Source organism: Dromaius novaehollandiae, chromosome W (genome assembly GCF_036370855.1).
Source record: "Dromaius novaehollandiae isolate bDroNov1 chromosome W, bDroNov1.hap1, whole genome shotgun sequence".
Classification (NCBI taxonomy): domain Eukaryota; kingdom Metazoa; phylum Chordata; class Aves; order Casuariiformes; family Dromaiidae; genus Dromaius; species Dromaius novaehollandiae.
The window spans coordinates 41279330-41301748 of record NC_088130.1 but is presented as its reverse complement, the minus strand read 5'-3'; the positions used below and the strand labels follow the sequence as shown (position 1 = coordinate 41301748).

Here is a 22419-nt window from a genome sequence, read left to right as displayed (position 1 = left end):
AGGTAATTTTTAACTATAATGTGACTAATGTTTCAAATGTATATGATCATTTCTATAAATGAGATGGTTAGGGTCAGAGTAATCCATCCAGTGCATATGATCTCAGTTTGCTGAAGAATTCACAGATACAAAGAAAAATGTACAGAATAAAATCCAGAGTGGTAAATCAGAATGTTATATCTGGTGTTCTAGATTTTGCATTTGGATTTGCACTGAATTGCCTTTGCAGGTTGACTAGAAAACATGGGAAATTGCAAGTATCCATGCCATCTTGTACATATGGAAGATGGTGCATATGGAAGATGATCTGAGCATAAATAAATCCTTCCAAAGTTAACTTATGCTCTAAGAATTGTTGTAGCAAAATTCTTAGTAAACTTTAGGCCATCCGCAGTGTAGCTTTGATATCTGCCATCGTAAGACAGAGAGAGCATGCATGTCTTAACAAGTCTCATGTTCTTGAGGATGGCAAAGCACAGCTATTTAAAATGTTTGCCTCTCAGATGCTTAATCTTCCATACATCTTAATGTTTCTGGTGCTAATATATGGTGCTTATAGAAGGGCAGAGCTTGGTGCTGTTTTATAAATGTGTGCAGAAAATAAGATGAAACAGAGGCTGTAGGCAGCTGGTTTCAACTTATATCTAAACATGGCATTCAAATGTTAATTGGATGAATAAATCTTGTTCATTTTACAGACAAGAAAATGTCAGTAGAATAAAACTATTTATCACAGGATAATGGTCTCTGACACCTGATAAATGCCAAGAAGAAGCTACTTATTGAAAAGGTATCAAAATATTCTATTGCTGTTTGTCAAAAACAAATACTGAGGCAGAATCGACATGGTTATTTTCAGTTTTCATATTTGACACTAGTATCTTGGCATAATTCTAACATGACAGATAAAAACCTGATTCAACAATGCTATATAAATGCAGCTCAAGAAAAAAATTATAGGCAGGCATCTAGATTACCAAGGGACACAAAACTTTTGTCTGCAGAAATTTGTTCTTTGGATTTTTTCCATTCTCTCACAATGAATTATGTGTATTTACATGAAACAACTGATCATGATATTATTTTGTGGTTTTTAATCTCTCTTATCCAAGAGCTGTTTTATATAATTAGTTTAACTTCACAATTTACAACCAGAAAAGTAAGTTGTTGTTCTCATGTGACAGAGAAGAAAGCTGAACAGAGAGTTTAGGGTAGTTTTATATGCACATACTGTCAGGATTTGAGCAATGCTGTTGGGAAGTTATGGGGCCAGAACTGGCTCAATCATGCCTTTCTTTTTTCTTTCTTTCTTTTTTTTTTTAAAAATCTGCCTCCAGATAATCAGTATTTTCAGGTTTACATTTGGTATTCTGTATTAAAGACATATCCTGCTTGAGAGTTTTGAATGTGCATGGTTCTTCTCCTCTCCCCCCACAGATGGTAGACCTTTAACTCTGGATGAAATATGGAAAAGTGTTCATGCATGCTACCAGGCTCGGCTGCTGGAAGGCCCCTGGGACACTATTACACAGCAGGTGAGAAGCCACTGATCCTTTACAAAACTGATGAATGCAATATATGCTGGAATCCTCAATGGTCTTGTTTCCCTCCTGGACACAACTAAAATATATAAAAGTCCAACTGAGGCTGTGTTGAGCCAGTTACCAACAGTAGTTTTAAGCCCAGGTTTTAAAGATGTATCAGTGTTCACCTTGTAAGACTAAATATGGCAATCTCGCTCATTTAAAATACTTTGCCTAAGCTAACCCTGAAAACTTTTGGTGATATCTGAATAATCTTTGGTTCGGGTAAGTATGGGTATAATGGTAGACTTACGTAAGTAAAATATATTACTAATATAATAACATTTCACAAACTGTCTATGAATCAAATTACTGAAAAGACTGTGTAATTTTCAATTTTAAATTGGCCTGCAATAATCTTTAGGATTGAAGGAAAGAAAATCATTCTGTCAATCAAATAATTATTACTGACTAATGTGCTTAAGAATAAGTAGTTAATGAACACAAGAAAAAGCAGATGAGTAAACAGCTTGTGATACCACTGCCTTATTTTAGAGTTAATGGAATCATTTTTATTTAAAGTGGTTTTAAAGTCATCAGATTATTTCAGTAATATGTGTACTGTTCCCAGAGTTGTGATGATGACTGTCTTGAAAACAGTTGTATTTGCGCATAGAAAGAGTGGGGTATGGCTCAGAGCTGAGTTCGTTGCTCTGAGTTCCTCACTGAGCTCCAGGCCTCCAGTGCAACTTTGGACAGAGAAGAGTCTCCAGGTCCAAGTTTTCCATTGTCAGATGGAGATAGGAATGTCTTCTTTCTTCCTACCCCTTCCTTCCTTGGCTTCTTGATGTTAGCTGTTTTCAGGCACACAGGTCTCTTACAATAGCAACTTAAAATGGCACAACAGGGAAGTAACCTCAGCTGAGGTCTACAGGTGTTTCCATAATTCAAGTACTGCAATTTAATTATAGGGTGACTATTTGCAAATGGTACTCAATCATGAGAACACAAGCAGCATTCATGTTTGTGCGGCCACAAACTAATACTTGTATTACAGTAGGTTCTTGAGAACGTAATAGGTGTTGGTGGTCTGATGTTTGCTGTGCGTTTCTAAGCTGAACTGTGAGTTTGCAGATTCTTTCTTAATACATGCCTTTAAATAAACTATTAATTATCTATCTTTCCTTCTGCATAATGCAGATGAGCAAATTAGATTTTAATAAAATAATACAATTTGGGAGCAGATAAATAACTTTCTCTGCAAGAAGATACTGCAGTTTAGATTTAAAGGTTTATGATTTATGACTAAAACATGCATAGAAACTAATATATGTAATATATAGCTAAAACCGCATAGAGAGACAGAGTATTCAATTAACTTTGCCTTCACTACATCTACCTTCTTGCATTCCTAGTACATAGAGACCAGTGACCCTGCTATCAGATGCTAGGAATCCTTTAGGGCTAACATTTCTGGTATTTTCAGCTGAGCTGTTCTGGCTTGTGGATAGATTATACTCCCACCTGCAAAAATGTATAGGAGATTCTGCTGTTTGCACTCCAGAAGTGTTGTGCCTTCTCTGTGCTCTCCCACGTTCTCCTGTGGCCTGAAGCCACATTCAAGCTTGCTCTCTTTCTGTCTGTCTGCGAAGCACTGTAAGAATCTATGGCTTGGTGTAGGTAATAAATCATAATACAATACTACTGAGAATAAAGCATAAAGAATATGTATGGAATGTATAAAATCAGAGCAATGGAAGCCAAAAGGAAAACCAGGTCACTCCCACCCAGAGATTATTTTTACCTCTTAAGGAACAGTAAAATAAGACTGTCCTGCATCTAATAATTAAAGATGTGTACGAGATACATGCATCCAAAGGCTTGCAGAAACAGGTTTTGTGGGTGGTGAAATGTGTGGTATGCTGAACCTATTGTCTCTGTGGCACCTCTCCAGAGGCAGTTCAGCCCCTATGAGTATAGTAGCAAACAGAAACTGAGATACCAGGAAAAACATTTTGTAGAAAATAATACAGTTACAGCAGTAAAATACTATTGAACATAAAATTAAGGTGCCTTTCCATTAAAAGAGGAGATTACAGACTAAGTTAAACTGTTTCTCCCAGAATAATAGACTTTGCCTCAGGCTGATGGCATAGTGTTGGAACTGCTGGCAGGTAGAAGCTAGGGAAGTTAAAATCTTCCAGTAATTCCATTACATAATTTGGAATTATTTAACTTTATTTCTACATCTTTCATGCTATCAGTAGGTTTGTGTGTAGTTGCTTCTCCCTGAAGACCAAGTACCTGTGGCTTAAGGCCGTTGAATTCCACCTACTTCCGTGAGGTTAGCCTGCTTTACATCAGTATTGAACTTGATCCAAAGGCCCCAGCTGCATTCCTCGTTTGGAAATGTACTTTCCCACATGGCTGCGAGAAAGAGCCTCCGGGAAAGTAGCTTTAAGAGGTCTACAGTTTTAATTTTAGATGAAAGCAGAAAGGCACCAGGCAATGAGGGTGCATTTGCTCATGGTCATTAAGTCAAGTGATAAGAAGACAAAGGGAATGCATAGTTTATGGAAGTGTACGTCTCTGGAGCTGAATCAGAGAGCGGGGAAAGCACCAGTACAATTAGCAGTGCCAGTCGTATTTTCAGTGCCAGCAACCACTGGTATAACAAACACTTTCCCTTGTAAATTGAGAGATACATATGCCAGATCAAATATAAAACAGCAGTAAAAATCAGAGTATTTGCAAAAGAATTAGAAAAGATAATAAAAACATACTGTAAACAATAGCCTGCAAGGCTCATATCAGAACAAGAGTTAGATCCGCAAGGTTTTTTTCCCCCCAAATAGATCAGAGTTCTGAACTGAAATAGAGAGTTTTTTCTTCCCCTTCTGCTTTTCTGCTGACCCATTTTGTTATATGGGTTAGGCTTGGCCCCCAGGGACACAAATTGTGTAGTGGAAGTCACTGGGCAAACTTACAAAATCAGGCTTGAACTCTCAGTACATATGAGCAGCAGTCAGAGAAAGTTTAGGATACCTGAAATAGAGCAAAAAATTTAAATTCTGCAAATTTACCCTGGGGAAGAAAATTTGAGCAAGCCAATGCATAATATCACTTAACTTTTAGGTATGGCTGATTTTGTACTTTGATTTGATAGTTGGCAGATCGTTAGGAAAATAAAGTCATATTGAGGTGCTGTTTTATCCCACAGATTCAGTATCCTGCTCTAATCCTTTGGAAACTTCGGTTCCTGTGTTTTGTGAAATGTAGGTGCTCTGCTTATGCACGTTTGTGATACAACTATATTTTGGCTTATAGTCTGTACTCTAAAACATGTCCGAGATCAGGAACTGAGATATTACCTAAGCTCCAAAGAGTTTAGCATTAATTGCCAATATGATTTACAATATTTAGGTAATATTTTAACTTTTTTGTTACTTTTTATTATTGTGGAAAGTCATGCTCATTTTCAGAGGCAGTGTCTTCAAATATATTCTTCAAAGATTTTTACTGACTAGATTATTTTTATTGCAATAAACAGAAGTCAACTAGTTACCTTTTCATAAATAAATTAATATGATAAGGTTGCATAATATTTTATAATGATAGTTGATAAATGGTGATGATTTAATTGCACTTCCTCTAGTAATAATCTTAAAATGCTCAAATGAAGTTCCAGTGATTGGCTTTCTTCTGAGTTAAATCTCCCTGGAGTCTTCAGTCATCCCTTTTCTACATCCAGCAATAACTTCCTTTAGCTGTTTTAAATAATACAAATCAATTATAACACACAGCTGTTTAACAAAACTTATAAATGTTGCTACAGGTCTCTGTGGGTATTTCCTGATGGCTTATAATGACATCAATTTAGCACACCTGGTAAGATCTGTGTGAGCTGGAAGTAGCTTAATTCTGCATTGACAGGAAAATTAAGGAGTATTTATGGATTACTGTTGCTTTTCAGAACCGTTGCCAACTCTGATTTTAGCTTCTTTTATGAAGAATTAGAAAGGGAGCTGAGACGTTGCATGTCTGTGTCCTAAATAGTTTACTTGGAACGTGGTGAGTGCTTTTGAGGATATCCTGGATTAGTTATTTCTCTCTACCTACTTCAGAAGAATGTCTCTTTCCCTTTTTGGATTAACGGATGCTAGAAATGCACTCTTTACAAGAAGCTTCTTTCCAAGTCCCTGTTGTAATCTTTCTTGAACTGCAAACAAACAGCTTTCCCTGGTTGTCCCTCACCTGGATTCTTTCTTTCAGTTTAAATTAGACTGGAATCCCAGGCCTGCATCCAGTGTGGTAGTGCTCTGGATAACCTTCTGGGCTTCTCCAGCTGCCAGCCCTCACAGGGCACCATTCTCTTGTTCCCTGGGTTTTTTTGCAAACTGCAGTGCTTTTTAAAAGTATGTATTGAGCCAGTTATATATCTGCCTTGATAGTAAATAAGAAATTTAGATGTTTGGGAGAGGGGGTAAAAAAAGATAGATATGCCAAACTGAGAGAATTTGTAATTGAGTGAATATAAAAATAATACTGAGGATCCTGGAGAGACTTAATTTACTAGTGGAATATAAAAAAAAAAAAAAAAAAAGGAAAAAAAAGGATTCTCCAAAAACTCATGCAAATGTATCCATCCAAAAGAAAGTTATAGTAAATGGGAAGAAAAGTCTAGAAAAGAAAAAGATGAAGTAGGTCATTATGGGAATAGATGGCAGCAAGAGAGAGACATATTTGATATTCTGATATCCAGCAGAGAAGTCCAGTACAGTTTTAGATAAATACATAGGGGCATTGTGTAACACAGCTCAAATATAGTGATTTCTCTTTGTGTAACTGAACAGCAGATCCACCACATTAAATTCTAGGTATGATATTACTAGAGACACAATAAGTTGGCAGCAGTCCAAAAGTGCCATGGTGAGATGCCAAATGACAAGACAATTTAAAGGAAAAAAACCCCTCAAGAATAAGAAAAAGGTTCAAAACGGAAAGGATAGCAGAGAACAGATTTGAAATGAAGGGGGAGAGATCTTACTGATTGTAAAGGCAAACATACTTTACCACAGAGTAGTGCATAATCTAACAACTAGCAATGTGAAAAACAATGATTGCTAAAGTTTACTTCCTCTCTAAAGGCTATATTTTACCTTTTATTGTTGTGGAAATCTTCCCTAGCATGAATGGAGATGTGCAGCAGTTGAAGGTGACTATATGGTTATAGCCATGCCTTCTGGCCTCAGACGACTTGGTATTTGGTCCTAGTTGTAGAAGTTGGAAGTACGGAGACCTTAAGTACCTGAGACTGTCAGATTTTGTCCTCTAATTGTTAGATACCTGCTTTTCAAAATTTTTGCCTGATAATCAGGAGGATTTAAGAGCGTAATAACTAATTCATCAGGCACATTAACTATATACACACTTTCATATAAGCTGTATGTTTTATTGCATATAGTGGTAAAGCTGCCTTGAAAGTTTTAAAGTATATCTAATAGCTACACTTTCAAATAATAATTGAAAATTGAATTATTCTAAAACAAAAATCAAAAGACTCAACAAAAGACAGATCATATGTCTTAAGTGATTCATGTTTGCATTTTTGCAAACTATAAGACAACTGATTGTCTAGGAAGAGATGCTGAGATGACAGTCTTCAAAGCTGAAGCCCTTTTTGCTGAGAATGCTTATGGAATCTGCATGTGCAGTGCAAGAATTTTCATCTTAGACTGGCCAGGTGATTCAAACCTATTTTGGAGCAGCTGCATCAAAAGACGAAGACAATAATGTAGCCTCCATGTCCAGTTAAGTCATTGGTTTCTCCAGAGAGTGTGAACTGGCACCAGATTTGTGATGCAAACAGTTACCTATTAGACAGATCCATTTATTTTGCAAAGACCTTCTGAAGCTTGCTACAAAATATTAAAATATTTATCAGATTGGAAAATGGGTTAAAGCAGTAGTCATTTTCATCCTCTTTTTGTCCTGATAGATATTAATAAAAATATATACTAAGTAGAACAACAGGGGAAAGTGAGAGACTCTCACCTCAGAATACCATGTAGGTCAATAGTGAGCTGCTCTCCTAAGAAGTTAAGAGATTTACTCTAAGTCAGGCAGAAAAGGAATCTGAATCTAGGTCTCTTATGTCTCAGATGAGTTCTCTACTCTCTTGTAGAGTGTGTGGGGTGGAGGTATAACTGCCATTTCATGTTTCTTTTTTATATGTTTTGTTCAAGACCTGATTTGGCTGGCATGCTGTGTGAATGTCTACATGGCTGCGACAGATGTACTCTGGGAGTTGTGGCACGGCATAGGCCATAAACTGATTAGTCTTTTCAAGATTTAGTTGTTTATGCACATGCCCAGTGGCAGAAATGCAGGATTTTTCTGGGAGAGAATTAACACTCTGCAAAACAGACATTTGTATGGCTAGGAGGCAGTGGATTGAGAATTCTAAGAGTTTTAGGCATAAGCCCATAAATATATGTGCCATGGTACATTTTTGATTTTTGTTTCTTGTGCCAGTCTTGTTTATTTTTTCTCTTTTGAAGCAAACTAGTGAGAGAATTTTAAAAGCTGAAGTGTAGCAACTTGATCACAGTCAGTACCAAGTATCACCAAAAATTTTGTTTTTAAGAGTATAATGTTGTCATAAACTCTGACCTTCTTCTGAGAAAACAAAGTCATAAGCACAATCAAGTGTATGTGCTAAGGCTTAATCGATGTTTAATGATGAGAGAATGTAAAATCGAACATCCAGGGATAGAAATCAAATTGCCTTATTATAGGAGGCTCAACAGTTGAAAAACTGCCCAATAAAACAAGGATGAAAGCTTGGTGGCTTGAAGATCCTGCCGAAATAATCTAAAAAACTAATCTGCTAGTCAGTACTCTGAAAGACTGTGCAAGCATAGAGCATGTTCTCCCATCCCCCCCCTTTTTTTAACCTAAAACCTGTTCAGACTCAGTTATCCCTATTACCAAAATGTGCCTTAGAACTCTGTGAGCAGGGCCCTCCTCCCAACTACAGGAAGGGATGTTTCATGTATCAGTTCTGGTTTTGCCAGCCAGTATTTGATCAGTATTTTGCTTGCTCTAGTGTTTTGCTGATACTCCAAAAATGACATTCGGAGCATTGTGACACTGAGTGTAAATGCAGTAGTTTGTGAGGACACTGCAAATCTAATTCTCAAAATCGTATAAATTCCAATCTTCTGCTAGCCTGAAATTCTGCTTCCAAAAGGGTGCAAAAAACTTTGGGTTTCTTTGAATGAGAAGTTTCCTGTGGGTTGCATTGATTGTATTATTCTGTCACTCTCTCTCATAAAAATTTCTTTTTCATAAGCCTCTCTTTTCATGGCAGTGCAGAACATGTAAACCTAATGGTCTAACTTGTGAATAGTGATCTCTGAAAAAACACCTTCCTTCAAAGTTTATTTCTTCTTTGGTGTGTTCCTGCCATTCTGTAATAGATCCAACCTCTGTAATAGATTCTTAAATATGAGATATCATTGTTGTCTATACGGTTGTCTATTAAAAGATTCTCCACAATGCTTCAAGTCAGCTTAAAGGCTGACCTTGTATAACCCTTAAAATAAAAAGGTGTGGGCTGTTGATACCAATGCTGATGGAATGAGGACTGAAGGTGATTATGCCATTTTCCTCTTGCATTGTTCATACATCTTCCGGTTCAGATCATCTAATGGAAAAGTGATGAATTTCTCTGAAATATTAATGCATTTCTAAAAAGACACCATTCAGCCCCTTTTCGAGTCCTCCCCTACAACTAATAAAGCTGTTTGCATTTACTAATAACATTTATATTTCAAAAAGAGATGAAGTTAGCAACTCCGTCCCATGAATTACTGATCTTAAGCCTTCATAATAGTGATTAGGAATTCTCTTGTGTCTGATTTTTTTCCCAGCACTTATTTCTTGATTTCATCTGGATCAGGTGTTTTTCTTCTGCCATTTGGTACTTTGCAGGCAGTTGTAGTATTATCCCTGTTATATGTCCATTCTGTCATATAAAAAGTAGTCTTCTAGATCTAAACTTCCCAAATAACAGCACAGAACTACACTATTTTTATATTAATCCAGAGTCTCCTCTTTTTCAATATGTAGTTAAGAATCTGAAAGACATGCTCTTTATAGTGCTTCAATAATCCTGTCCATTACATCACTTAATTTATAGCAGTGTTAACAGAAAAATCAATAAACATTATTTCTAAAATGTCAGGGATGTTAATGGTGTGATTTAAAAAAAAAAGGAAGGATTCAAAACTCTGAGCAGAACACATTGATACAGTGTTGTAGAGGCACATCTTGCAGAAACTGTGGTAGGGAAGATTTAAATCATTATGGCTCAGTCATCTTGAAAAATGTGTATAGGTAGCTATTCTTAGACATACAAATCTTTCTTGCCATATTGTGGGATTTTGCTAAGTGGGGGAGGCTGTATACAGTATATCTTAACAGAAGGTTGCTAAGATTGCTTTTAAATCATTTTGAGTCATATCAACTGTTGCTATGGATCCCCTACTAATATTTTTGGAAAATTATTAGTACAAATTCCTAAGGAAAAGGGGTCTTACCAGCACAGACTGGAAAGCTGTTTCGGAGGGAAAAATCTAAGAATGGGCAAGTTAGATGAATATTTCTAACTAAAATTTCCTGTGATATATTGAACCTCTATGTTTGACCCAAGCAATAGTATTGTGCAACCTAGGAAATAGGTTTTATTTTGAAACTAAGCACTAATTCATACTGTGTAGCTGCCCTACAATTTAATCATGCTTTTCTCAATAAAATGTCAAATATTTAATGGGCCTAAGCCTAGTCCCACTTATTTCATAGGAGGCAAAAGCTCAAACAGTGGACTCCTACTAAAGAAAGCAGTATACACACTGAGGCGTAACAGATAATTTGCATGTGGAGATAAAAAGGGGTAGGATGATCCTTGCCAATTTCTTGGGCACAATTCAGTGTAGATTTTCAAGTCCTAGTGTTATTGTTACTTCAGTCGATCGATATTTTGAAATGGAGATTTAACAATGTTTTCCACACAGATATGTAATTAACTGAATGAATTACAACATAATAGTATTGATTCTATTGATTCTTTTCTACTTCTGCAAAAAAATTGTTTCTGTATACACATTTCATTTAGTCTGGGAGACAATTTCTCTAGCAGTGGTTTTGCTTCCATGGTAGTGTGCCACGGAGCTTCATCAGTAGAGGTTTTGTGGAACTGTAAAGAGGACAGAGAAGTGTATCTCATTTGCTGGTTACAACATTTCAAGCTCAAAAGGCTTGTGAGCTCTCTTTTCCTAGTATCTTTTTGTCCAGGAATTCCTTGGATCATAAAATAAAGCCTCTTGGGGCGTATTTGTCAAATGCCAATGTGGAATTTTTTTTTTTTTTTAGCTCATCATTTCTTAATCAGAGTAGGAAATCTGGCTCCAGTCTCGTCTTTCCCATACTTCCACAGCTTGTTGGATCTTTCAGTTTTGCACCTTACATGAATCTCTTAACTTAAGAACAGATTTTAAATAGTAATTAATTAAGACTACATGCTAGATAGCTAAAATGGTGACAACTGAATTAATCTTATTTTGGCAAGCATGGAAAAAGAATCATCTGGTTTTTTGGTTTTTTTTTTTTTTTTGAGAAAATGGCTGAGTTGCCAATTGTGACAATGTAATTACAGACCTGCCAGTCATTTTTTTTACACTATAGAGTTTTTTTAAAATAATTCTAACTGCAAGTTACATACTTCAGAGAGGTTTAGGCTTTTAAAACATAGTTTTGTCTGAGCATCACCTAGTGCTTTGATTCTTCTCATTCTTAAATTTAATAATTCAAACCTAGTTCAATATATATATATATGAAAGACTTGCAGAAAAATCAGCAGTATTGGCTATTCTTGGTAAATGATGTGCTTATCCTACAGTAACTCTTAGGTTCACCTTTCAAGGTTATTGTGTTATATGTTACATAAATTCTAAAAAAAATATATAAATTGTGAAAAAGGATCACATTCCCCTCAAAACTGTAAATATTCCAGAATCATGCGAGTGAGCTGATTTTGGGGATGCAAAATGAAATAGGTCTTGGTTATCTGTTTATTATCTGTTGTACATTTTGTATTCTATTGTATCGAAGTATTGCAATAACAAGTTAAATTTGCACAGACGTGCATCTGCACATTAGATCTTACATCATTCTTTCCTGTTGTTATCAATTTCCTAGTCACTATTTGGAAAAATATTACTATTTTGTAATCCATGTAAAATAGGAAGGACATAAAGATGGTAAAATTTCTGTTTTAAACCCACTTCTTTCAAGTGTGTCATCTGCCACTATTGAGAACACTTTATTTCTGGCATATAGGCTTTGTCTGTGACTTTCTAAGTTGCACTGTGCACTACACAGGAAAAGCATAGCTGTCTTCAAAGATCAAGGATAGAGGTATTATTCTTGTTTTGGATGTACCCTGATACTTGTGATTGCTTTAAAAATGGAAAAGCAAGATCGATGCTCTTGTGTCATCCGACTGTAGATGTGTTCAAGTGCCACATTCAGCAGAAGCTGCAGCTGTCAACATAAGTAGCAGTAAGTTAGCAAAACAGAGTTGATGTGTGAGTGGAACATGGTGGTCAGAGCTCTATCCAAAGGCAGAGACAAAGTTTTCTAGCAAACTGTAGATAAAAGGTTGCATTCAGGCTGTGATCAGCCAGGCTTAATGATAGCTGGGTTTTAAGGTGTCCTTTGTGAAAAGAACAGCATCAGTTTGTGCTATGAAGTGGTTGTTCCTTCAGAACATGCATTTCCATCTTCTTAGCTGTGATGGGTAAGCAGCAGGCATGAAGTGGTAGGTATGGTTCATCTTACAGAAATTCTGGCTGCATTAAGCATCTTCTTATGTTTGTGTTGTAGAATCTGCCAAAGGAACTCCATTTTCCTCAGAAAAACTGCAGCAGGTTGATAATTGCCTCTTCAACTTGGACTTCCTACTTGATTATGTGTGAAGAAAGAAGTGTCCAGCTCACTTTTCCTTACCTTAGTTGGCTGTGTGGGGTTAGTAGTAGTAAACGTATTATAAAACCTTACTTGTCACTAAGTTTAGATGTCTTTGGCAATACATAGGGAGCAGATATATGGAATAAAAAGGGCAATTGTAACTGTTCCTCTGCAAAGAAAAACTTGAGCATAAAGCAGAATCTTGCTGCAGCCTTCTCCTCCAAAAAGTGGTTCAGTAATGACAGTTTTGCTTTTATGGGTCTAGTTTTCCCTTTTTGTCTCATCAGGGTCCCTTCAAGTTTTCCCTTGCTCAGTACCATTGCAGATTTATTTTGATTATCTAAGACAATGCAGAAGAACAGCAGTAGTTGCACTTTCATAGTCATTCTTCAGTACCCGTTACAGACAGAAGTAGGTTGTTACATCTTCAGAGGGCTCAGCCATGGGAGTGCTACTCTGAGTTTTACTGCAAAGTTCTAGAAACTTTGCTGTTATAGCAATAGGATGACTTGGCTTCTCTTTGTAAATAGAAATTGAGAAAACTATACATATATTTGCTGCTCCAGGTTATATATTGTATCCCATACCCCTCAAACGGAGCTTCTTGTAGGCTGTGTTAGAGTGGATGGCCATTACAGCAAGCACATTTCTTTCACCAGCCATTTTGCCCTCTCTGAACACTTTTTCAATTATCATTCCCCTGTAACCAATACCAATCCTATTACTAAAACATTATTTTTATGAAATGGCAATTTCAATAGAAATGTTGCAACTTCTGTCAGTAGAATGAAAGAGCCCTATACAATTAGTATTCTAATAAATAACTTTCTTACTATGATCTATACCTTCTATCAGGATGATAGAAGTTCCCTGTGTAATTGCAGTTCCTTAAAAATGCTGCTTCTGCAACATAGTGATTCCACAGTGATGGAGTTTCTGTTGTAGTAATTCCATTATTGGAGAAACATTTTCTGTAAGAAGAAGGGAAGAGAGAGAGAAAGAGTTTAGAACCTACTTCTTGTGCCTGCTGCTGCTCTCCCATTGCCTCTGCAAGCAATGCTGCTGAGCCTTGTAGACACAACACAAGCTCATCTGGCTTCACTGCTCTGGCTTAGTGTCTCCCTAGCCCTCATTCATAAAAACATTGCTCACTTTTTACACACTACCTTTAGCACATGTGTAATTTAAGCATAAAGTAATCCCATTGACCTTAAGTTCAACACGCTTGAAGTTCCACAAGTGCACAATTACTGTTTTGGTAGGGGGACATGCGGACAATCTGAAGAACAAAATTATACGAGTTTCCTCTATGAATGAGAAGTGTTTGATTTTCCCAACAAAAAGTTACTACTGACATATATAAAAACAAAGAATGGAAAAGGAGATTGCCTGTGAATTCAAGAATATAAAGTACGTGTATTACCATAAGCCTGAGTGAAAAATTTTTACTTAAAAATGGGCATTAGTTTCAGTAAACATGATTACAAATTGGTGGCTTGATTTTAAACCTAACAGTTCTAAGGTGGTGAAAAGAGGAAGGCATGCAACTTTATTTATTGCATCACTACTTCCATTTCCTGAAATGGAAGAGATTATGGGGAACAAATTTTATTAATCCTGCCTCCTTCTTCTGACCCAGTGACTGGGATTGCAAACACTGCTGCTAATTTGGTGCTAGCTGTGGCATTCGGTAGCAGTGTTCTGCATGAAGGTTTTGACATCCCTCCGTGAATGATTTTTGTCAAAGCAACATCATGCAAACTGGATGAGGGCAGTGGTAGTTTTGGACACAAATCCCTTGCACTATCATAAATGGAGAGGCCATAAATGTTATGATGGATGCTCTAAGGCAGTTTAATGTAGCACTGGAGAAAATAGAAGCCATTACTACTCGAAGAGTTCCAGTTATGACAGAGAAAATAAATGGTACTGTTTCAAGAGATGTACTGACAGCAAAATACCTGCTGGCTGGGGAAGAGAAGAGCAGAACACAGTACAGCTACCTACAGCCAATTACCCATTACCTGAAGTAATGTTTATTTTTAATTTAAGTCTGACATGGATATTTTTTCCTATATGCACTGCTAGATAAAGTGACATAATCCAATCTGATGGAAGTTTTGTACTTAATTATGCTTATACTTAGGAACTACTTGATTTTTGCCATTGTTGAGATTCATGTCTAACATTTCACTGCATTATAGGCATTGCACAAGATAGGGGAGGAAGTTATGTTTTTACATTTTTAAATCTTCATGACCTTGGAAGGGACAGTCCAGTTTCATTAATAAATGATGACAGAATGGGTGAAAGACAGCCAATCAAGTCTTCCCATCCCTGACAGACTTTATGAGAACTGGCCCTCTTACACCACATAGAGAAAGGTGCTGCTAAACTGAAAAGTTTTTCAGTCTTCTGGGAGCCTATGGCTTTTTTTCTTTTTGCTATAGCCAAGGGCTCAGAAAGAGGTTTAAGCTCACCAGTTTAACCTCATGGCTGAGGCAGCTCAGAAGATGTGCACAGGTGGTTCTAGCTGCTCAGCTAACAAACAGTAAGCTGTTGTGCTGCCAGCGCTCAGTCTCATTCAATCTTGTGTAGCATCCCTAAACAAAACTGCATTCACTTTCAAACTACCAAGTGAAACATTTCACATCTTTCATCCATCTGTCTTTTATATGGTTTTGTTTGAGAGAAGTTGAGGTAACAGCTATGGAAATGGGTACTGAACATCCTTACAAATCTTTCTTCTTGTCACCTAATAAAGAGGTCTTTCTACAAAAAGTAAACGAAGCAATATTTTGAACTTACAAATTCACCAGACCTTGTTGCTGCTTGTGAAAATTCAATTTCCCATGAAAGTTGGGCCAGACTCAGAAGGGATATGCAGATGTATGATGGATTCCAATATATGGTGCTGAACAGACAGTATTATGAGTCAGTGAAGAAAATAATATTGTTGATTTCAAATAAACTATCTCCGTCTGTCAGTCCGTTACTGTCCAGAAGAGTTGAGCAACCCATAGATGGGTTCTTTCTGTACACTGCCAGAGAGTAATTGTGATTATCGGCTTGAAACTCACACACATTGCTCTGAAAATGTATTTCTACTTGACATATTGGAAAAAAGATTAATTTTAAACTAAAACTTGAGAAGACTTGTTTATTATTTATATTGAATCTTTGCATGAAATCCCAGTAAGACTTTGTATTTTTCATGTAGCTGATGTACAGATCAGAGTAGCTGAAGGCGGGTATTGCTGCCATGGTATTTAGCTCAGGATACATTTCACTACACATGGAATATCATCATTCCACCACATAACTGCAGTGGGTAGTAAATATGTTCATGAAGCTGATGCAGCGCAACTTTCATTCATTCTTGCAAAATACACTTTTGATAGTGTTTGAGAAAGACTTGGGATTCATCGTATTGGAGCTTTGCAGCCCTCTCTCAAGGCATACGGTGAGCAGTGAAAGTGCAAGATTCCTGATTTTCCTGTCAGGGTACTGCAGTGCTGACCTACATGGACTACCCCCTAGGGTGACAAGATAAAGCACTATCTTCAGTTCTGAACTCACCTGCAATGCCTACCAACAAGGGCACTAATTAATGCTACTTTGATTGTGTAAAACCTGACAATTGCATATACAGCCATTGTACAATAATGACTTCTAGCTACTGCCAGCCTCTGCCAGATTTGAACTGGTGACCTGGCAATAAAAAGCCTCTATAGCCCATTATCAATTCCAAAATTCAGTGTTTTGATAACTCTTACATTTTTATTGGCAGCTGTGTGATACTTCCTCCTTAGAGTGCTGCGTCAGTGATTTAACCTTGAGTATACATTAAGCCTCATGGGGATGCCATTATGTACATGATTTGGAATTTAGGATATGACTGAATCAGATCTGATGCTATCAGAATGTTTTCCCAGATCGCTCAACAGCTATTCTTCCTTGCCTCAGCCTTTTCCCTTTTTAGAGGCTTTTGTGAGCTCCTGCTTAATGGGCCTTGGCTCAAGATTTCTTTTAATCTCTTGTGCTTTTGTGTTTTTCCTGTCAAACATGCAGTGTGTGGCATATTCCTATTTTTCAGGCTTTCAACAGTTCTGAGCAGTATGGCATTCTTTCTATTTCATTCCTATTATTTAGGGTGAAAAAACGCATGCATGCAGTAAGCTTATTGAAAAATTCCGACTTTAGACACAACTGTTCTTGACATGATGCCTGTAGACTTTAGTTGCTGAAGGATCAGTATAATAATGAATTTCAGTTTCCTGGATTAGAGGTAAACAAATAGTTGGCAGCACTTAGTTTACAAAGATACTGTGCTAAGTGGAAACCAAAGCAACTCTGTCTTCCTGAATGTGAAAGTAGGCAACTCTAGGGCATCTGCAATTCTCAGAGCCTGGCCGAGGCGCAGCATGAAGTTAACTCCTAGGTCATTTCCGGTTTACAGTTCGTAGTTCTGTGGATTACAGTGAGATTTACATCACACTGGCAGCGCTGTTGCCTCAGAAAGTGTAGGAAGCAACCCGTGATAATATTCAAAAGAGAACACAGAGGACTAGCTAGGAGGGGGGTTTGAGTAACTGAAACCAAATATCCTCAGAGCCTTAGTATCAACCCAGAAGCTGATGGCTTGGTCCTCTAGCAAATATCTCTGCCTTTACGTCTGCTGGATGAGGAAGGAAATAAAGTGCCTTTCCACCTCCTAGAAGACTGGAGGAGAGACTGCAGGGAATGCAGAGTGTGAGCAGGTTTCACATCTGTCACATGCTCCTAAGCCATACATTGATATCAGAGATGATGGGACCAAGACATTGCCCTTTTGAAAAACTCAACAGCAATGCATTCTGCTTTTTCATATATATACCTGATTGTTAGAGTTTGAGATGTTTTTCAGGCTCACTCTGTCATGTTGTAAGAAGAGAAAGAACTAAAAGAAGAAAGATGTAGAATATAAAGTCAATAAGCTGTTTTAAAAAAAGCAGCCCTGGCCTCCATCCCTCATGCACTGGTGATTTGCCCAAGCAAGCAGCTCCGGATAGAATCAAAGATCAGGTCACAGGATAACTGAGAATGACTTGTCTGAATGGTCAGCTTTGAAAATTGTTTTTATGGTATACATTTAAAGCCCAGATCATTTTCATTCTTTTGGGGAGCATGTGTTCTCTCTTTACCATCTTTCTTCATATAAAGAAGTTGGCGTAAATTGCTATTTGCTCTACTTAATTTTTTCTTCCTGCTTAACAGTTTCGTAAAAATCATTAACTATCTTTGTTACTATCTTTGAGGAATACCATTGGCACCAACTCTGTCTTTTCAAGCATTATTTAGAGACATAGGCTCATTTAAGCCAGCAGATTATTAGAAAGGATTTTTAATGCAAACTGTCAGTTTTTCTCAATGGGAAACAGCATCAGTTCACTATTATGGACAGCAGATGGTAGCATTCTTGCATAAGTTATCTGTTTGCACTGAAATGTAAAACAAATCTTTCTGAACATTATTTTTTATATGTTCTGAAGCTTCTGGGAGTTATTTAAAGTTCCCTTAGAGACAAAATGGTTTATCCTCCTGAGTACGTTTTCAGCATAAGAACCAAGTGTCCTTCAACTGTAAGAGATGCAATTTAATATTTAATAATATGGAACATGTCCTGGTCTCTGAAGATGACAGAAGAACATCTGGTGGGACAGGATTTGGCTTTTGTTTGTAGGCAAGGAGATGGAGAAAGAGTTTTTACTATATAGCAGAAAGACTAAGAAGTCTGTGAGGATCTTCTCTTTAGTGCAGGCAGTGTGCTAGATATTCAGCTAAAATGCAGCCACAGAACTTCTGGAGTCTGATTGCAACTATACCAGCCTGGTCAAAGAAAGCCCCTCCGGGAGCATAAACTTAGTTTAGTTTCTTCTTTGCCATCCAAAGACAGAGCCAGCACAAAGCGAACAAACAGCTAAGGAAAAGGGCCTTTACCCAGAATAAAACACCCATCACATCAGTCCTCAAAGTCAGTCTCTGCTGTGGCTCTTGGGAGTAGCATAGCATGGTGGACCGACCTCCCGCAGCTGAATGAGAAGCACCATATAGAGGTGGTGATGCTGCTGCTCTTTTAGTCATGGTCCATACCCAGTTCTCCTCACCCCTCTGCCTTGTATCGTGTGCCCCTCAGCTCTGGCACAGTCCTGGGCCTAGCGACAGCTAAACACAGTCTGTGTTCAGTTCTAAGTGGACTATCATGGTGTTTTGTATTTGACATCTTTCTTGTCTGGAATCACTTTCCAGCTGTTCCCCTGTATTAAGTGCTTATGCCCCTTATTGAGTGTGGGGATGAGGTAGGATTTGTTTATTTTGGTGCAGCAGCAGTAGCAGTGACCTCGGCAGCATTAAAGGAAAATCACTTCCCTGGTGCAGAGAGTATGAGACAGTCAGATGTGCTGCTCTGCTGGTGTCACCAGTGTAAGAGCAGATGAGATTGCTGTTATGGTTTTGCATTGAGTACAGGCTTGATTAAGTCAGGACACGTATTCTGTTTGAATGTCTTTTGGAGATGAAAGTGAAAGCTTTATGGAGCATTGGATTGAGTTTTCAGTAGCATCGTGTGCAGCGTGAAGATGGAAAGGAACATAGAAAGTCCTTCTTATCACGCTGTGGGGAGTCTGATTGCAAACTTAATTGTCACTAGATGTATTTTTTTCCTTGTGGCTGATTTTAGCTGGGGTTCTTGGAAGACAACTGTATTTTAGGGCCTTTTCTACTAGTCTAGCCTAAAATGAGGACATCCCCTCTAGTGGAAGTTAAAGCCATCCTGAGAGCTCTTCCTCCTTCTTTCTTGCTCTCCCTCACAGGCTACAGACTTTTAAGTATTTATGTCCTGGCACCAGTTTGACATGATCAAAGCATAAAGAAACAAAGCTGTTAAGAGCTTTTCGATGGAGCACTTTTTTTTGTGTACTACATTTGGTCAAACACTTGTTGACACAGTAGCTTTGCCTGCTTGCATTCAGGTAGTGCTGATACAGGTAACTTGAGCTGCTCTGAAAACCTGAAAACTAACACTATGGCATAACCTGATTGGTGATGTTTTATCTCTTTTTTGATAAGAGAATATGCTCGCAAACATTAATTTGTCAATGACTATCATTAGAAGAACAATGTGGGTGAAATTCTGAAACAAGAAAAATTACATCAAGGATTAAGTGGACCCTGCTTTGTCTTTTTCCAATGCAAACTGTCTTTTCTGTTGCCCTTTTTGAATACTAAAACTACTGAATTTCCTTCTTAGGAACACCCCTTACTTGGGCAGCCATTTTTTGTCCTACACCCCTGCCGGACTAATGAATTCATGTCTTCTGTACTGATCAGTTCACGAAAAGAGAATAGGTGAGAAACACTAACGTGCTTTGTGAGGTTCTATGTGATGCGTGTAAAGTAAATCATCTGGGAAATAGATAGATATGGTCAAGATAACTCCCTTGGTGCAAGTGGAATAAAATTCTGGATTGTCGCTTAAAAGCTGAAAAATAAAGTAAGCTCGATGTAGATAAAGTGAAAGAATAACCTCATTTGAAATTACTTTATGACTGTCAGGTATATCTGCAATTCAGAAAAGTTTGGGGTAATATGTTTATTTTATTTTTTTTCTAGACACACGAATTACATTACATCGTGGCTGAGTATTGTGGGCCCAGTTGTGGGCCTGAATCTCTCTCTCAGTTATGCAAAACTAGCATCTGAGCAGAATACAGATGCTGATTTAATCGATAGGTAAGAGAGAATTAAATCACCCTTTTTTTCTCTCCCCACCACACATTCAAGAACGTCAGATGGACAGCTGGCAAAAAATCACCTTCTCCTTTGGAGCTCTTGGTTCTGTTCATTTAGGATTCACGTTCTGACAATTTGCTTACAGAATTGCCTTATTGCCTTTTTTATTTTGCACTGAAAGGTTGTCCTAGGAGATGTGCTTGGCACGCTGCCAGCACCCTTTCAGGCTGTCGAGAGGTCGCTGATGAACTGGGGTCTGTGTCAGCCGTGACAGAGCATTTTATGGTAGTCCCTCCAGCATATGGTTGATAGTGTGGCCTAGCATAACTCTGCTGCAGTGATTTGAATTTCATTCCCTCTCCGTTTTCTGTTTGTTGTCCCCACTTCAGGCCTCTGAGCTGAAGGACAGATTATGGTCAGCTGAAGTAAAGCTACTGCAGACTTCCCTAGGAATCAAACACAGACAAAAGGAATCCTTCCTGAGTGGTAAGCAGTACAACTTGGGAGGACAACTATTCAGTGCTCTTTCCTGACAAGAGCTTGCCTGGTTACAGTTAAAGACCTAAGAGCTGACTGCAGTTGCGACAATGACTCTCAAATGCCACCAAGACATGAAGTCCTTGTGACAGCATTGACCACTTAAAGTTACTCATTTCCTATCTCTGTTTTACTGGGGTTGCGGCCTTAACGAGGCTGCACACAAATGCACAAGCCTATGGTTCCTTGATATAGAATTGAAATGTTGGATTTTGAGTCTACTAGAAGTATCTACTAAAAATCATGTTTCTAGAAAAGTCTGCACAATGTCTGAGGACATGTAGAGCAAAACACTTTTAGGATGTGGTTTAAGCCTGTAGCAATCATTGCATGGGCTGGGACTAGTTCACGTAGGTACCACCTTCTCCACCATTCTTCGACACATGGGTCCTCCTGTGTGTTTCACACCAGAATGCACTTTGCTGCCTGCACCATACATGCAATGTATCCTGTCCCATGGTGCAAATCGCAGGACTGAATAGTACTTTGCTGAGAATATTTTGTGTACGTCACACCTCAGGGAACAAACAGAATCAAGATTCTAGACAAGTTATAGTCTACATTTGACTAAGCATGTACAGTTCTAGAGTTCATGATCCCTTGTGCTATGATATGAGAACATCTGGCTTTTCCCTTCTTCACTGCCTCCGAAGGAAGTTTTGCCATACCCTGAGAGAGTTACTGTTGTAGTCATTAATATTTCCCATTATACTAGTAGTTCACAGGTTTAGTCCCCATCCTGCAGCCCTTGTGCAAGCCTCCCCTGATAGCTGTTGAATTTTGAGTACGTAGAAATTGCATAGTAGTGCAATCAGTGAAAAATAGATTAGAAGTAACTTCATATAAGTCATCTTGGCTTCCTTCCCAATCACATTTTATTGGTAGTATAAAACAGAACGCAAGTCCTGAGCAGTTCAGATGGAATTACGGATTTTACTTTGTATGTTCAGCAATATGTCACTTGCATACTGACTCCAATGTATGCCACATCAGAGCTGGAAATGTAAAATGCATAGGATTTCAAATTCTAGGCTTTCAGATATTTTGATTGGTTGCATATTTTTAACTTGCCTTATATGTTATTGGTGGATTGAAATACAGTACGGTCTTTAAAATTTCATTGGTGCAGTTAAAGATTTTTGCCAGTCATTTGGAATTAATAATGAAAGCACAACATTTATCCCATTCTGGATCATAATCTGAAAAGCCATTTTTCCATGTTAGATTTATGAAATATGGCCTTCTGTTCATGTAACAGGACAGCAGATACATTGCCTTTTTAACACTTATGGTAAAATATGCTTGATAATTGCATCCATATCCCATTTTCATATTTAAGGGAGATTTATACAGGAGGAGAAACAAAAAACAGGTAACAGTTTTAGGAGCCACATTTAGAGGGTTAGATGTTCATGCCTGCTCCGTGATCTTCATTTGTGCTGCAGTGGAATAAAGGAGTAAAAGCACTCAGCCATTCTCTGCTGCCCAGCATTTGTAGGCAGCTCTATGTCAGCTTCTCCTGCCTCTAGCCAGAACACTGGCACACTATGCTGGCTAG

General features: G+C 37.9%; 1 protein-coding gene across 6 annotated transcripts in view; it reads left to right on the top strand.

Moving 5' to 3' along the window:
• LOC112983656 (ubiquitin-like-conjugating enzyme ATG10) overlaps positions 1-21981 on the top strand; it is an 82399-nt gene extending 60418 nt beyond the window's left edge. For 2 of the 6 annotated variants that reach the window (XM_064499956.1, XM_026100911.2), the window contains exons 5-9: positions 1438-1535; positions 12471-12611; positions 19843-19940; positions 20205-20324; positions 20714-21981. In XM_064499956.1, the coding sequence (XP_064356026.1) occupies positions 1438-1535; positions 12471-12611; positions 19843-19940; positions 20205-20324; positions 20714-20726 (470 nt within the window). In that variant the 3' untranslated portion in view covers positions 20727-21981. The remainder of the gene's footprint in view (positions 1-1437; positions 1536-12470; positions 12612-19842; positions 19941-20204; positions 20325-20713) is intronic. The other 4 variants (XM_026100909.2, XM_026100910.2, XM_064499958.1 and 1 more) reach the window with 4 other exon arrangements.
• The last annotated feature ends 438 nt before the right edge of the window (positions 21982-22419 follow it).